Genomic DNA, 16,208 nt, shown 5'->3' with positions numbered 1-16,208 from the left:
TGATAGTTGAAGATATAGTTCGGGTGTAAAACTCGCGGAAAAGATATAGTTCAGATGTATTTTTGACCGTTATCACTTTGTTAAATTATGAGGAGGGAAAGTCTTGTACAAAAATACCACATGAAAATGAGATTCTGTACAAGACTGAACCTGATATTCATATATATACATTTGCCAAATGTTCATAAGGTTCGCTTCGTAACCTTAACCTCCCTCCTTTGCCTGTCCAAATACATATATGCGCAACAGGCAAAGTCAGAAATTTCGCTAAGGATGTTCACAGTAATATACACTACTACTACTAAAAAAAAAGGAAAAAAGTCAGAAATATACCTAAACTTTGACGAACTTTGCTATAACACGCCTTAACTTAGCGGGAGACCTATGACCTCCCTCGATTATTTATTACCGTATTTCTGTGGCATATATTTGTCCAGCTTGACCACTTCAGACCCTTACGCGCTCAGTATGCACGTATTCACTCAATGGCCCTGCTGGACAAAATATGCCACAGAAATATAGTAATAGATAGTCGAGCTGGGTCATAGGAGCCCCCGCAAAGTTGAGGCGTGTTACAGCAAATTTCGCCAAATATATTTTAAAGCTTTTTTCCTCACAAAAACATACATTACATACATTTCTATATCAAAGTTCGTAGCTAATTCCAGTTTTTTTTTTTTAATTTGACATGTATATACCTACATTACTATAATATTTCACCAGAACGTTCAACTAACCACCCTTCGGTTTATATAGCTCTGCCACTACGCGGGCGAACGTGGAGGAAAGAAAGGGATTTGACACATTTTATACATGCTAATTTACCATATTATAAAACAAATAATTTCAAGAAAATTTTATTTGTGAATTTTATGGTAATTAATTTGCTATATTTAAAATTAGGTTCACACCTTGAGATATATTGGTAAAGTAGGTTCTGCTTGAATTTTCATCTTTCTTGTGCCAGTCTCAATATCTTCAGCTGCAATAAGTACATATAATATAATATATATATATATATAGTCAGTGGCGAATTAAGAATTTGAAATTTATTGTTCCTGCAATAACAATAAGTTAATATAATAAAAACTCAGTTCATAATCAAATATTTATAGGTATTTAGTGGATTTTACGTGAACTCACATATTACATTGTAGTTTCGCCCGGGAATATAGTTTATGATCATTGATCATAGACCTCAGATTACGATGATTTATCGCACGTTACTTCCTACTAAAGACGTACTTCATTTATTTCAATTTATGTCACATCATTTGACTCGACACAAACTTAAAGAAATGATGATTATGAAAAGTAGTGGTCTTTAACCTGTAATAATATTTGTAAATTTCTCACTACAACGACGACAACAACAACATACCCGGTGTATTCCCACAAAATGAAGTTTGAGAAGGGTACAGTGTATAAAGTGGCGGACCCAGGATTTAAGGAGTGTGGGTGCTTACTAATAGGAAAAAAATAAAAAATCACGTTAACCAGGTTTGAACCCGAGCACACCTACCAATGGAGAGCCTTAAAGATCAACCTAAATGCCAGTGCACCTAACCAACTTCTTGTTTAGTAGGTGATTTTATATAATTTATACCTATTTTGGTATATTTTTAATGTAATTATACTTATTCCGCGTCGAGTTTAGTGGGTGCCAGAGCACTCAAAAACTATGCATAGGTCCGCCCCTGAGTGTATACAGTCCACATCGCTACCTTAAAAGTGAGGTATAGAGATTGTTTCCGATAGAAATATATATATATATATATATATATATATATATATATATATATAGAAGTTCCATACTAAAGAAATATAAAATGTGATCATGACAAGGTTTTAAACTATAATATGTTTTTAGTTGATTATACTATTTTCCTAATAGTTGTATATTAACCAAATACATGTTGCAAATAGACCTTGTGTGTGCATGATATTAACCATTGCCAACAAAATTCTAAAAAAAAGTGATTATATAATCCTTAACTAGAGATTTTAGGTTCGAGTTCTGAATGTGAAGTCATATTTTTTACTAACACTTTATTCTTAATGTAAGACTTCTCGGTGTAAACTTGTATTTTTTTTAACCCCTTTCTAGGAGTTTTCACCCGTTTTGCTCTCTTAATTACTCGAACTCACAACGTCAAGATTGAAAGCGAAGGGATCCGAGCAACTCCCTCGTGTTGCATGAATTTGTATTGTTTTACCTTCAATCAGAGGCGGAGCCAGAATTTCAACTAAAGGGGTTCAAAGTTTGAAGAAAAACTAGTCGAAGGGGTTCAACATCTACTATATATATATAAAAAGATAATTTTAGTCACGCATAAATAGTACAACTTTCCATCGATGAGGGTTTGGACGAAACCCCTTACCAAAGGCTGGCTTCACCCCTGCCTTCAATGTAAAAAATTTCGGTGTGAATCGATCTATAATTTAATTGATTATCAATCCAAGTATCAAATACTGAATGAGATTTGAAAAATATAAGTCAAAGCATTTTGACACCTCACACAAAGTTACTAGTATGCTAATAAATCATAAAGTAAAACTACATTTTTTTTTTGGAGTTTTTCCATTAATAATTGTTATATATGATATATCCCACTCAACACTATCAAAAGTATTTTATGTGCACAAAGTGAACACCATGATAAGACTTAAAACAAACCGATATATAAAGGGTCCACTTTGTGTAATTATCCTATTTGAACCAACAAAATTGGCAACACACACTATATGAACAAGTGGCTATTGATAATTGTGGAGTGTGACAACAACTTTGTAGGCCAAACTTTATCCCATTATTAATAAGTGGTTGATATTTGAAAAAAAAAAAAATTGAAATGAATTTAAAAAAAAAAACATAATACATAAACATGTTCATTAACCTGATCTCAGTTGATATTTATATCATCCGACTTTAAAAGTGTACAAATAAATATTTAAACTTGTATAAAGATGAACAAATAGACACACACGTCCTACATGATAAGCTCACGTGAATTGTCATATAGGATGCATGTATCTATTTGTTCAGCTTTATGCAAATTTAAATATCTGGTTGTGCGTGCCTAAAGTTGGGGGACATATATAACTACCAGTTGAGGCCAAGTTAAAAAGACACATTTATGTATTTCTTTGGACATGAAACTCTGATAAAGTTTTGCGAGCAAAAAATAACTAACTTTTGAAAAATTTGTGCAGATCAAAATCGATTTACGTCTTTTTTTGATATTTTTTGTCTTGAATTGGGGGTTTATAAGTAACAACTTATTTACCTCACCTCTAAGGTAAAGACATAGTCTGTATGCGTTCTGCCCTCTTCAGGCCTGCTGTATGAAAATACTGAATATGTTATTTTTGTAATTATTTCTAAATAAAATTATTAAAATTTATTCATAATTTTTTTTTTTTAATTTACAAATGTAAGTAATGAAAGAATCTTTTCACCAAGGACCTTCATATGACTACCATAAAAAAAGTAGGGGGTCCACTTTTCATCAGTTTCTCACTTTAGGGACCTTTAAGAAAAAGTCAGTGTGACAGTATTTAATATTATTGCCCCATGCACATGAAATAGGTAAAGGCCAAAGCCTTTTAGCCTTTTTCTAAAGCACTATTCAGCGTTCGCATTTGAGCTCGACTAATATAATTTTATATTATGAAAACGTATTTTGAAAACAAAAAAAGGACAAATACTCTTAAACTATGATAAATAATACGTATATATCTTCCGTCGTCATATTTTAGGTCACATATGTCCGTACCGTTAATGAAATGGTACGTACATGTCTCTCACACTAACGGTAGGGACATATATGTACCCAAAATATGATGGAGGGTATATATGCACCATTTATCATAATTTACGGTTTGAATTTGAAAGTGTTTGCTATCTACTTTTGGATCTGACTAATCCAAGTTCGCATCCAAAAATCTCGTTTTAAGGATAAAATGCTCGTACCAAATGATGATATAATACTTAGTTCGAATCCGAGAGTGTTCGGTATCTGTTTTAGGACAAGACTAATTTGAATTTGAGTCGAAAAGTCCTATTTTGAGTTATATGTATATTAAAACGATACTGTCAGATAAAAATAACTCTACACTCAAAATTTAAATATAAAAACTCTGATTAAGAACGGAGCCGTAAAGTTTGAACTTTCTATCCACCCATTTCTCTATATAAAGTTTCCCTTTCATGAACCAATCATATGTCTCTATATAAATAAATGTTTAATTTTAATTTCTATTTGCTAGTACTACTTATAGTAAAGTTTTAATTTTTTCATTTTTTCATTTTTTCATTTTTTTATAGTGATGCCTTTCAATACATGCCCTAAGAGGAAGGAAAACTATAATATATAAGGAAAGAGAAAATAAATATGATAGAAAGTTGAGAGCATATATGAGAATTGACAAAAGTACCCTTACACATGTATGGTTATGAATATTTTGAACCAAGAAATCTCTTTGTTAACAAGGGTGTTTGTGTCTTTTTAAATGATTGAGCTTTTTGTGGTGCACAAATTAAAGAAATGTTGGCAAAATTTTGAACATTCCTTTCTTTTTGGAAAAAGAACTAAAATATGATTAAAATATATTTTTTTTAAAAATAACACATATTTCGAATTTTCACATGACAGATGTTCAGGTCGAATTAAATTAAAGATAAATAAATATGTACTTACGAGTATCGTCATCACTAAAGGGCTTCATATCAGCGATCTCATCAGGTGGCACGGTGAATCCCGTGAAGGAGAAAGACAACCCTAAGCTGGCACTAGAGGCGCGACTCAGGGCCGCGCCACTAGTGACTTCGTCTAGGTCAAACTTCAACTGAGCACTCCTCGACTTTCGAATGTGAGTGTTATTCTTCCCTATCCCGCTTCGACCTGGCGATGCACCCGTTAATCGCCTGCTCGACTTTCTAGATAACGTCTCTGACCCTCCTCCTACCGTCCCGTCACCGTTCATCGGCGATGACTTTGTACCTCCTCCCATTGCTGCTGAAATTGCTTCCACCAATTGGTCCGACTTCGTACGTAGTAAACTTGTGCTACTTGTTTTATCCATCATTTTTTTCCCCTTTAATTAAAAAATAGTTGAGTTAGTTATATGTGCATGCAAATAATAAATATTATATTATATGATAACAATAACAACAATCCATAAGGATTCAAGTTATTAAAAATGAATAATTCAAAACTTAATACAAATTTAAGTTCTCTTAAATTTACTTAGGTGTCCAAGTTGGTACAATTTTTTTTTTATTAAGTTAAAAAATAACAAGAAAAGAAAAGAAAAAAAAAATTTAGGTAGGAAGAAAAAAAGGTTATATCCTACCTTTCAATAATTCAATCTTCAAAACTATATACTATAAAGTTTCAAGAATTTAATGTGTACACTAATGAAACAATGAAATGTGTATTTTATAAGAGATTAAGAGGTTGGAGCACCAAACGGTTCACTCGAATTTCCGTCTACCTTCGATCAGAAACTTATGTATATATACGATATATAACGAACCTCTTTCTGAAATTTCTAACTTCAAAATGAGGAAGGGTGTAGAAAAAGGAGATAATGAATCATATGCAAATATAAAGGGATGATAGAAAATGTTCACTCAAATTTCCGTCTAGCTCTGATCAGAAACTTCTATATATATGATATATAATGAATTTCTTTAAGAAAATTCTGACTTCGAAACGACTAAAAGAGTAGAAAAGAAAGAAGATAATGAATCATATGCACATCTAGAGGGATGATAGAAAAGGTTCATTCGAATTTTCGTCTATCTCTGACTAGAAACTTATGTATATATATGATATAGAATGAGCCTCTTTATGAAAATTCTAACTTCGAAACGACATCTAAAGGGACGATAGAAAAGGTTCACTCGAATTTTCGTCTAGCTCTAACTAGAAACTTACGTATATATGATATAATATGAACCTTTTTATGAAAATTCTGACTTCAAAACGAGGGCTAGAGGAGAAATGAAAGGAGATAATGAATCATACCTTATAACAAAATGAAAAAGAAAAGAGTTGTAGAGAGAACTCAATGTTATTTCACTTCTATATAGAACTCATATAATAATTTTACTTAGAACAAAGTGCAATGCATTTTTTCTTTTATAGGTAGAAATATATAGAGGGAAAGTGCAAATTACATAAAAGCCCTTGTCCATTTGACCTCCCCACCCCACCAAAATAATTATAGTATATTTTTGCATAATTTCCACTGAAGGTGGAAAAACATTTGACATAAATGCAAAATGATATGATAAAATATTATTATTATTATTATTATAAACAACAACGTCAAAGTTTTAATTTGTTTAGTCTAAATCATCCCTATCGTACACGTGTTTGGACATTTTGTTGTCACATTCTTGGTGGAATTATTAATATATTGCTTTTGTTTTGAGAAATCATCATTATTATGGAGTGTTTTCGTTATCTTATTTTGCATAATAATCATTTTTTATAATAATATTTTATTATAATAATAAAAAATATTTAGAAAATAATATTAATAATATTTTATTATAATAATAAAAATATTTAAACAAATAATATTATTAAAAAAAGATATCTCTATTTTCGCGTCTAAAGTATTACGTTCTTATCATCAATTTTGGTGACTTTTAGCTATTTATTAAGTTTACGTTATATATTTTATCAATGTATAAGAATTATAAGATTATTTTTTAATATTATAGCAGGTAACATTAGAAATTTTATAAAGTCGTCAAACTACTCAATAAGGATATTATTTACCCAAATATTCTAAATAATATTGTTACATATGATTAAAAATTTAAGGTGTACTCTTTCTATTTTTTTCTTTTTTCTCAAATTTAATTTAATAGATGTGATGTTTCATATACTAAATAGTAACTACGATAATATTTTTCGGTTATTAATTAGTAATTAGTACGAATTATGTACAAAGTGCACCTATTGTCTAGCTATTTATGTGGATTTATCCTTTGATATGTTTCACCCTATTTTTCCTTCTAAAATTATTAATTAATTTGTCATATTGTCTTCTAATTTATATATTGAAAAAGATGTCATACTTTCTTATTTAAAGCAGAAGAAGTTAACTTTAGGTTTCTCATCTTCATCGTTGATGATATTTTATTTATTTTAATTTATGTAAATGTGTTTGATAGAAAACAACGTAAAATTTAAGATTAAATTATTACTAAATATATGGATACATAAATATCGTTGACTCATTTTAAACAAAAAAAAATTGAAAATTCCTATTTCCTTTTTTTAAAATGCATAATACATAATTATAACCTTAAACTTGACATCAAATTTTAACTTTGACCTTAAACTTTGATAGTGCACAAATAGGATCTTTAACTATTCAAAATCTGAACAAATATGACCTCCGATTTTTCAACCCCCATGCGTGAGTTTCACTCGCACCTACGTGGAAAGCTCATCCAATCATACGGTGCCACATCGTTAAAAGGGCTGACTTGGAGGAAGGTCATATTTGTACAATTTTGAATAGTTAAAGGACATATTTATGCACAGTCAAAGTTTTGCTTTTTGTGTTAAAACGACGTCGTTTTTATTATTATTATTATTATTATTATTATTATTATTATTATTATTATTATTACTACTACTACTACTACTACTACTACTACTACTAAAAATTACACAAATACACAACTTATGTTTTCAATATTACAAAAAATTTCAACTCCCTAAACATATTACAAAAATCTCAATATATACACAGAATGCTATGTATATGTCGGTTATGTTATGTATATTAATAGGGAGAGAGAGTAGAGTAATTAAAAAAGTGGGAGAGAGTGTAATTACTTACAAAAGGGTTGGTATTTATTATTATTATTATTATTATTTATTTATATAACAGCACCTAGCATTTTTTTTATTAAAAAAAAATCACTAGCAGGGATCAAACCCGCGCACTAAGCTGAAGGAAGCGTCCAAGAAGAGCAAATAACACCACTGGGCTGTCTAAGTATCTTGTTTCATGTGGTTCAACATTAATGTACATACATAAATATAAATTTTCTATCTTATATATACAATGTAATTTTTTTACCGAGAGGGTTCGGGTGAACCTCATGACAACTATGTAGGTCCGTTCCTGCGTTAATTTTATAATGTTTTGATAACGTTAATTTAATACTAACATTTTAATAACGTTAATTTGATAACGTTAATTTAATATACTACCACTACGATCCTTAATAATGTTAATTTAGTAACGTTTTATTAAAACAATAATTTTTACTATAATTTGTTTTATTATTAGTATAGTTTATATTTAATTTAATATTTAAATAAATTATATTTAGATATATTATATAACATAAACTCGCCCTTTGCTTTATAATATATATACATACCCGCGCGATTTTTTCGTATGAGGCTGATCCACCTAATTAATAAATCTTCAATATTGCTCTTTTTGCACAATGACAAAAGAAATTAGATGGCATTTTCATCTTTGAGCCGAAAATAATGAAAAAATAATAGTGAAAAGTCATTTAAAGGTTATATTTGTGCAGTTTTGATAGTTAAAGGTCATATTTGTGCACTGTCAAAGTTTAAGATCATATTTATGTATTATGCCCTTAAATTTTAAGCTGGACGCGCCTAGTTTTGCGTGTTGAACACACGTTTTGGCACGTAGAATCGGAGGTTATATTTGTGCAGTTTTAAATGGTTAAAGGTCATATTGTGCACTGTTAAAGTTTAAGATCAAAGTTAAAATTTAATATCAAATTTAGGATCATATTTATGTATTATGCCTTTTTAAAATCACGCATCATCGAATACCGCATTATAAATTGAAATAAAGAGAATACAAATTATATCATAGCCAAAAATATTACCCAACGAATGTAACTACTTAGATATTGTTGTATAGGAATGTTATAAATGTGGATCTGATTTATAGAGATACAAATATTGCTAACTCGTTTCAGATAAAAAAAAAATTAAAAACTCTCCTTTTCTTTCTTAAAATTCATGCACGATCAAATACTGTCATATAAAATGAAATAACTGATCACAACACAATATCATTGTAACAACTTAGACATTGTTGCATATGAATTTTATGACCGTATATTTAATTTATGAGAGAAAAAATGAAGAATCGAAATGTTTCCATCGGACGTGTTAGTAATTTGTCTGTAACCTATTATCTTGAATATAGAAACTAAATAATTATTTTTTTAATTGTGTCAATTTATGAATTATTATTTTTTCCTTTTTTGCATTAATGAAATTTAACCTTATTAGGGTAGGCGCAATGCCGCCATTTTAATCAAACGGTAGAAGGTGACAAATAGAAAAAAATGAATGGAAATTTAAAGTTATTTTGTCAATATATAAACCATAGGCTATTGTCCCATTCTTATATTACCTTGCTTCAAGGGCAAAAGAGTTTTTGGAGCTTATTGCACCTTTTTTTTTGGGGTGGGGTGGGGTGGAGGTGGGGGTTGAGAGTGGGGTGGGGTGGGGTGGAAGGAGGTGTTCAGAAATTGTGTTTTTGTGTGACTTTCGGTGGGTGTTAGTTCCCGGTTCGGGACGTGAGCTCGAGCCTCGAAAAAATTTTGGACGAAATTTCTCAGACGGTCCTCCGACGATCTATTAAGTAGATTGGGTTATGGTGGGGGGGGGGGGGGGGGGGTTAGGATTTGCGATTTTTTTACGACTTTTGTTGGGTGTTCGCTTGTGGTTCGAGGGGCGGGCTTGGACCTCGAAAATTTTTCGAGCGAAGCTTCTTTTGGGCGATCCTTCGATGACCTATTAAGTAGATCGGATTGCTTTATTGGGATTGAGGAAGACATTTTTCAAGTCAAATGAACGAAACAATAGGAATTACGAGTTTTTTTCGTGAGGGGTGTGGTGGGGGTGAGGGGTTGTTTTCAATTATGAACATTTACGCTACGACTAGGTCTAGGTCATTTTGTTGTCGTTGGGAGTTATAGTGGAATGAATATGACTTTTTTGTTTTTAATTAGAGGTATCGTTCACCTTCATATAGAATGTGCGTCCAAAAATTTAGAAAGTTATAATAGGGAACGTCTTATCTTCTAAAATATTTTAAGCCGGACCGATGTAGTATTCAAAAACCAAATTTGTTTGAACTCATATATTTTGATGCAGAACATAAATTTATGTATAAAAATATATTAAAACTATAGGAATAAATAATAAGTTGGAATAATTTTAAATTTTTAATAAATTATATTTAATAAAAAATCTTGAAAGTTGAACTTATATAAATTAAATTTTGAATTCATTATTGATATATCTGATGTGAATATCAAATATCGAATGACAACTCAAAATAAGGTCGTTTTTTCTCAAAAGAGAATATATTGAAGTGCAATATTTTCATTTACTTTTCTTATTTCATCATGATTTTCGTCATTATTGTTGTCATGATTATTTATCTCCTAATTAAATGCATTTGTTACAAATATGCCTTTTTTTTTTTGCTTTCCATAGATGATACATATGGAGTATCTATTTTGAATTCGATTAATATCAATTTTTCTTGAAGAGTTTTTGTTTCGAGTATAAAGTATTTTTTTTATCAGGATAATTTTATTTTCAAAAATTGAGTATGAAATTAAATATGCATGAAGAATGAAGACGTATATAATTATCATTTCACCATAATTTTTATAGTAAAAAAAGTCTGATTTTTATTTAAATTTTTCTTCTCTAAAAAGCATACGATATTGGGTTTTCTCTAGTAATATGTATCTTGATAAGCTTTTGTTAACATCGATCAAATAATTCTTATCGTGAAAATATACTCTCGTGTTTGATACGACATAAGTCATATTTTAGAATTTTATTTTTATAATTTTCTATTGTTTAATTAGCAGAAAGTATTTTATTTATCAGAATATGAATAAGCAACTCTTATCACTTATAGACTAAAGTCATTTTCGCTTCGCTTATTCCAACTAATATTAAAATATTATATCCTCCGTTGTATTTTATGTGTCGTTATTTGACCAGACACGGAGTTAACAAATAAATGATGACTTTTTAAAATTTACAAAATTGTCCATCTTAAAGTTACTTTAATATTTTCTTTTTAATTATTTTTTTTTATTAAGTGTAACTCAGTAAAAATAAAATAGAAATGACGTCATTGAATAGTTATCAAATAAAAAAATATAACGTTCTTTTGAGACGAATGAAAAAAAAAAATATGACACATAAATTAAAATTGAGAAAATGTTATTAAATAGTTAATCTTAATGATGTGGAAAAATCACTACTATTTAGAACTTTATTATAGTAAGGGTAACAAGGTCATTTTGAAGATGTAACAAGAAAAGTTTATGTTTTGTAGTATGAGTGGCTATAAGCATTACCTTTCTATAACAGAGGCTATTGGTGAAGTGGGTGGGGTCAGGGGCGAATCTAAGATCAATTCTGAGGTGCTTCCGTATTTATTAAACTCAATATAAATTAAATATAATTATATAAACATATATTAAATTTGATATAAAACATAAAAGCTAAAATATTCAATAAATTAAGAAAATAGATGTGTGCTTTAATTTTTAAGCAGAACTTTAAAGTTTCGAACATCAATAGGTGTGTTCAGATCTCTCAAATCCTCACAACTCTTAAATTCTGAATTCGCCACTGGACGAAGGTGATGATGGGTCATTTGGGTTGGTGGGTTGTGTGGGGGGAGGGGGTTTTAGACCTTCAAAATATCGATGATTTCTAAATTTTGAATTCATTATTGGATAGAATAGGGTGATAAGTGGGTGAGTGGGTGGTGGGGCTAAGGCAAAGTGACCCCCAAAAGGACATTTTTGGTGGGATTGATAAGACATTTGCTTACTTGTCTTTGCTTGGGTGGTATAGTTGGTAACCACAAGTCAATCCTAAGTGACATGTGTCAACACAAGTCATCTCATCCACTTGGTCTTAGTTTTCCTTAAATTAATGTTTTAAGATAAGATCAATTATTTATATATTTATGATAATTATAAAATATGTAAAATTCATTAACTCGATTAATTTAAATTAGCATGACATGTAACTTAATTAAGAGAAAAGAATTTCATATCGAATATTTTTCATTCTTAAAGCTCGAACTTAATGCATCTAATTAAGATCAAAATGAAATATTGTAGGTTAACAACCTAAACTCATAAGTACTTTAAATAAATAATGAAAAATTATTTCAATACCATTAGATTTGAATATACTAATTTTTAATTTTAAATCGGTCTCTAATTAAGAATGAATGAATCTCCATTGTCATCCTTCTTGCTGCATCCTCTTGATGCAGATAATAAACATCATACATATAATTTTGGAAATGCATTTTTTTTAGTACTTTTGATATATATGTATTTATAGTAAACTCATTTAAGTTTTACAGGATGTTTTTACCAAAATATTAGAGAAACAAAAATATCTAGAAGTGAGAGGAATTGCTCACTTTAAACTATCAAAATAAATAATAATGCATGTGGACATTTTGCAATGACAATAAGGTAAATAAAATAAGTGAGAATTCATATGGGTATATATTATTATTATTATTATTGTTGTTGTTGTTGTTATAATCTAGCAATTAATAAATTTGATTAAATTTTTAAAATTTATTTATGTGAAAAATATTTTTAATCAGAAGTCACTGATCTTTCAAAAATGCTTCTAAACCTATTTTTTTAGTTTAGTGTACCAAATTAATCTATCATATTATTGATTTTATACGAAGGGGAGCCTTGGAGTAACTGGTAAAGTTGCTATCATATAACCAAGAGGTCACGGGTTCAAGCCTTGGAAATAGCTTCTGGCAGAATTGCAAGGTAAGGTTACGTACAATACACCCTTGTAGTGGAGCCCTGCCCCGGACACTATGCATAACGATAGCTTTAGTGAATCGGGCTGCCCATTATTGATTTTATACCATTCAATAAATTTTCTTATTCTTTTTTTTTTTTTTTTTTTTAATTTTCATTTTGTTGGTTTCATATAACATTTTTTTCTTATTCAGATATTATAATAATTTCATTCTAGTTGTTCCATCTTTTATCTATTAAATACCATTCTATTGAAACACTAAATTTGGATACTCATATTATAAAATGACATATATAAAAAGTAGGGAATAATAACAACTACAACACTTATATTATCACATTTAACATGAAGAGGAACTGTTTCTATTCCAAAATAAAACCACTCATTGCCAATTTAAATTAGTCAAATTTGAAAATAAATATCGAACGAGAAGGACTTCACCACAAGGGTGTATCGTATGCAGTGTTACCTTATATTCCTGCCAGAGGCTGTTTTCAAAGCTTGAACCTGTGACCTCCTGGTCATATGACAGCAGTTTTACCAGTTACTCCAAGACTCTCCTTCGACCACCAAAATAGATATCAGTTGAAAAAAATTCGAACATCTTATAAGAATAAAGTCCCATTTGATCGAAAGCGCTCTGAAGCATTTAGCAGAAAATGCTCTTTTCTCAAATTAAAAATTTTCAACCCGAATTTAAATTAGTCGAGCTCCAAAATAGATGTATTAACGAAAAGCTTGAACGTCCTATGGAAATAAAGTCCCCATTTGACAAAAACGCTCTTAAAAATAATAAATAAACGTGTCTTTTACTTTGATCTCAGTTAGTTTTACGTCTTTCGACTTTGGGTGTGATAAGTAGGTACTTAAACTTGTATTAAGTTGAACAAACATACATACACGTCCTACATGATGTCCTATCTAGTGTTTCACGCGAAATGCCACATAATACACAACATAGAGAATGCATGTGTATACTTATTCAACTTTATAAAAGTTTATATGACTACTTATACACATCATGAGTTGAGATATAATTACCAGCTAAAACCAAGTAAAATTTTTAGACACTAAAACTTGTATAAATCTGAACAAATATCCATACACGCTCCACATGACGTTTATTGTGGCGCTTCATGCAAAATTCCACATTAGACATCACAAAGAGAATGCATGTGTCTACTTATTCAACTTTATAGAAGTTTAAATGACTACTTATGCACGTCATAAATTGAGGATATAGATACCAGATAAAGTCAAATTATATTTGTAGACACATAAACTTGTATAAAATCCGAATAAGTGTTCATACACGTCCTAACATGGTGTCCTATGCGGCGTTTCACGTGAAATGCCACTTAGAACACCCCACAGAGGATGTTTGTGTCTATTTGTTCAGGTTTATAGAAGTTTATATGACTATTTATGCACATCATAAGTTGGGGTATGGTTACCGGGTAAAGCCAAGTTAAATGACATATTTATATATTAAAGGATAATTCGATACACTAAAACTTTCACTATATGCAGAATTCGAAGAAGGATTCACCACAAGAGTATATTATACGCAATCTTATTTTATACTTCTGTCAGAGGCTGTTTCCAAAACTTAAACCTATAACCTCTTAATTTTAGTGTAAATACAAGTTAATCAAGCTACAATATAGTATCGAAATATAAAACCTCATACATCTTTTGAAAGTAAATCGTATTTGATAAAAAATATTTTGTTTCTAAAATAATTTATTTTAATAAATTTAAATTTAAATTAATTGAATTTCAAAATAATAGTAAGATTTTAAAAAAATAAGTTGAATGTGGAGCCTCCGTAGAGGCGGTGCCGGCCGAAAGAGGGAAAAGCACGTGACTAAGACAGCACAGCATGGCAGACAGTGGAAAACAAGTGACAATATTAGTAGTGTATTTGGTCATCTCCAAGTTTTAATTATCTTTTTTTTTTATTTGATGTTTAGTAATATTTTATTTAATATTTGTTGTTGTACTGGCCGTAGTATTATAGTCCTTTTTATGAATGGAGCCATCTATATTAAAGGGTGGTCAGATGTACATTCTTTATCGAAAAATTATATTGTATATATAGGCTAAATATTACTGGCTATTGTGAGTGAGTCTTTAATTTTGCACATCCTTAATATAATTGAGAGGAAAAGTTGCATATTTTTCATCAAATTTCTGACTCTGTTATTAATCCTTACTTGTGATATCTATCATCATCTGTTGTTTATTGTATGTTGATAATCGTATTATTTTGCTGTTGTTCTTATTTCTTTCTCGTAGGTTTGTCACTGTCTTTTTGTTAGTTATCATATTTTCTTCATTGTTTTCTTTTTTTTCTTCTTCTTTGTACTTGAATTTACATGAACCGAGACCCTCTCGTAAATTTCTCTATCTTCACGAGGTAGTGGTAAGCAGTAGAGGAGTCAGAATTTTTATTGAGAGAGCTTAAAATTGAACATATGAATTAGCCGAAGGGGGTTCAACATCTACTGTATATACATAAAAAAATATTTTTAATCATATAAAAATAATATAAAAATAGTATAATTTTTCATAAAAAAGGGTTCATCGATGAAAGGTGCCTCTGCGCCTCTGATGGTAAGATCTGTGTATACTCTATTTTTTTTCGACCTCACTTCTAAAATTTCATTGAATATGATATTATTGGTATTTAATATTTATATTAAAATTTGATAAAAATCTTGTTTTAAAATTTTACTTTTAGGGAATAAAACTGCATTACACGAAAAGACAATTTATATTCAGAATCTGAATTCAAAATTTCTAATCGAGAATAAAATTTATCTTTCCACCACGATCTTTGACGAAGATTACTTTTGTCATCATTTTTTAATTCCAAGGAAAAGATTTCAACATTTAGTGACTATATGCCACGTGTTAGAATGAGCACAACACATGTTAGGCTGGCAAAAGTGGCTATATTTGCAACATGTGGCATGATGTATCATTAATGGGTATATCACGTATCTTTTATGATTTGCTTCTTATTTATTAATTAAAAAGATGGTTTTTGTTTCTTACTTTATTACAATTGTCTTCTTTGTTTTTTAACATGGAAAATGACATACAACTTTTAGCATTTACTAATTTTTTATAATTAACTTAATGTTACTTTCATCTTAAAATTATCTAAAGGTATATATTTGACTTCGTATGAAATTTGAAAGAAAAAGAATTGACATTTGTAGCCTAAATAATGCACAACTTTTTTTGTGATTGTAAATCACGATGAAAAGTTTAAAATTAAATTATCATTAAATATATATATATATATATATATATATATATATATAT

The 16,208-nt window shown here is 29.6% G+C and overlaps 1 protein-coding gene across 1 annotated transcript in view; it reads right to left on the bottom strand.

Annotated features, from left to right (window-relative positions):
- Window positions 1–6,173, bottom strand: part of LOC107874920 (ABC transporter G family member 22) — a 14,098-nt gene extending 7,925 nt beyond the window's left edge. The window contains exons 1-3 of the mRNA XM_016721624.2: window positions 6,033–6,173; window positions 4,701–5,097; window positions 912–982 (exon numbers count right to left, since the gene is read on the bottom strand). Of these exons, the coding sequence (XP_016577110.1) occupies window positions 912–982; window positions 4,701–5,088 (459 nt within the window). The 5' untranslated portion in view covers window positions 5,089–5,097; window positions 6,033–6,173. The remainder of the gene's footprint in view (window positions 1–911; window positions 983–4,700; window positions 5,098–6,032) is intronic.
- Between the last annotated feature and the right edge of the window lie 10,035 nt (window positions 6,174–16,208).

The sequence above is a fragment of the Capsicum annuum genome, chromosome 1 (genome assembly GCF_002878395.1).
Source record: "Capsicum annuum cultivar UCD-10X-F1 chromosome 1, UCD10Xv1.1, whole genome shotgun sequence".
Classification (NCBI taxonomy): Eukaryota; Viridiplantae; Streptophyta; class Magnoliopsida; order Solanales; family Solanaceae; genus Capsicum; species Capsicum annuum.
This window is presented reverse-complemented; position numbering and strand designations above follow the sequence as displayed.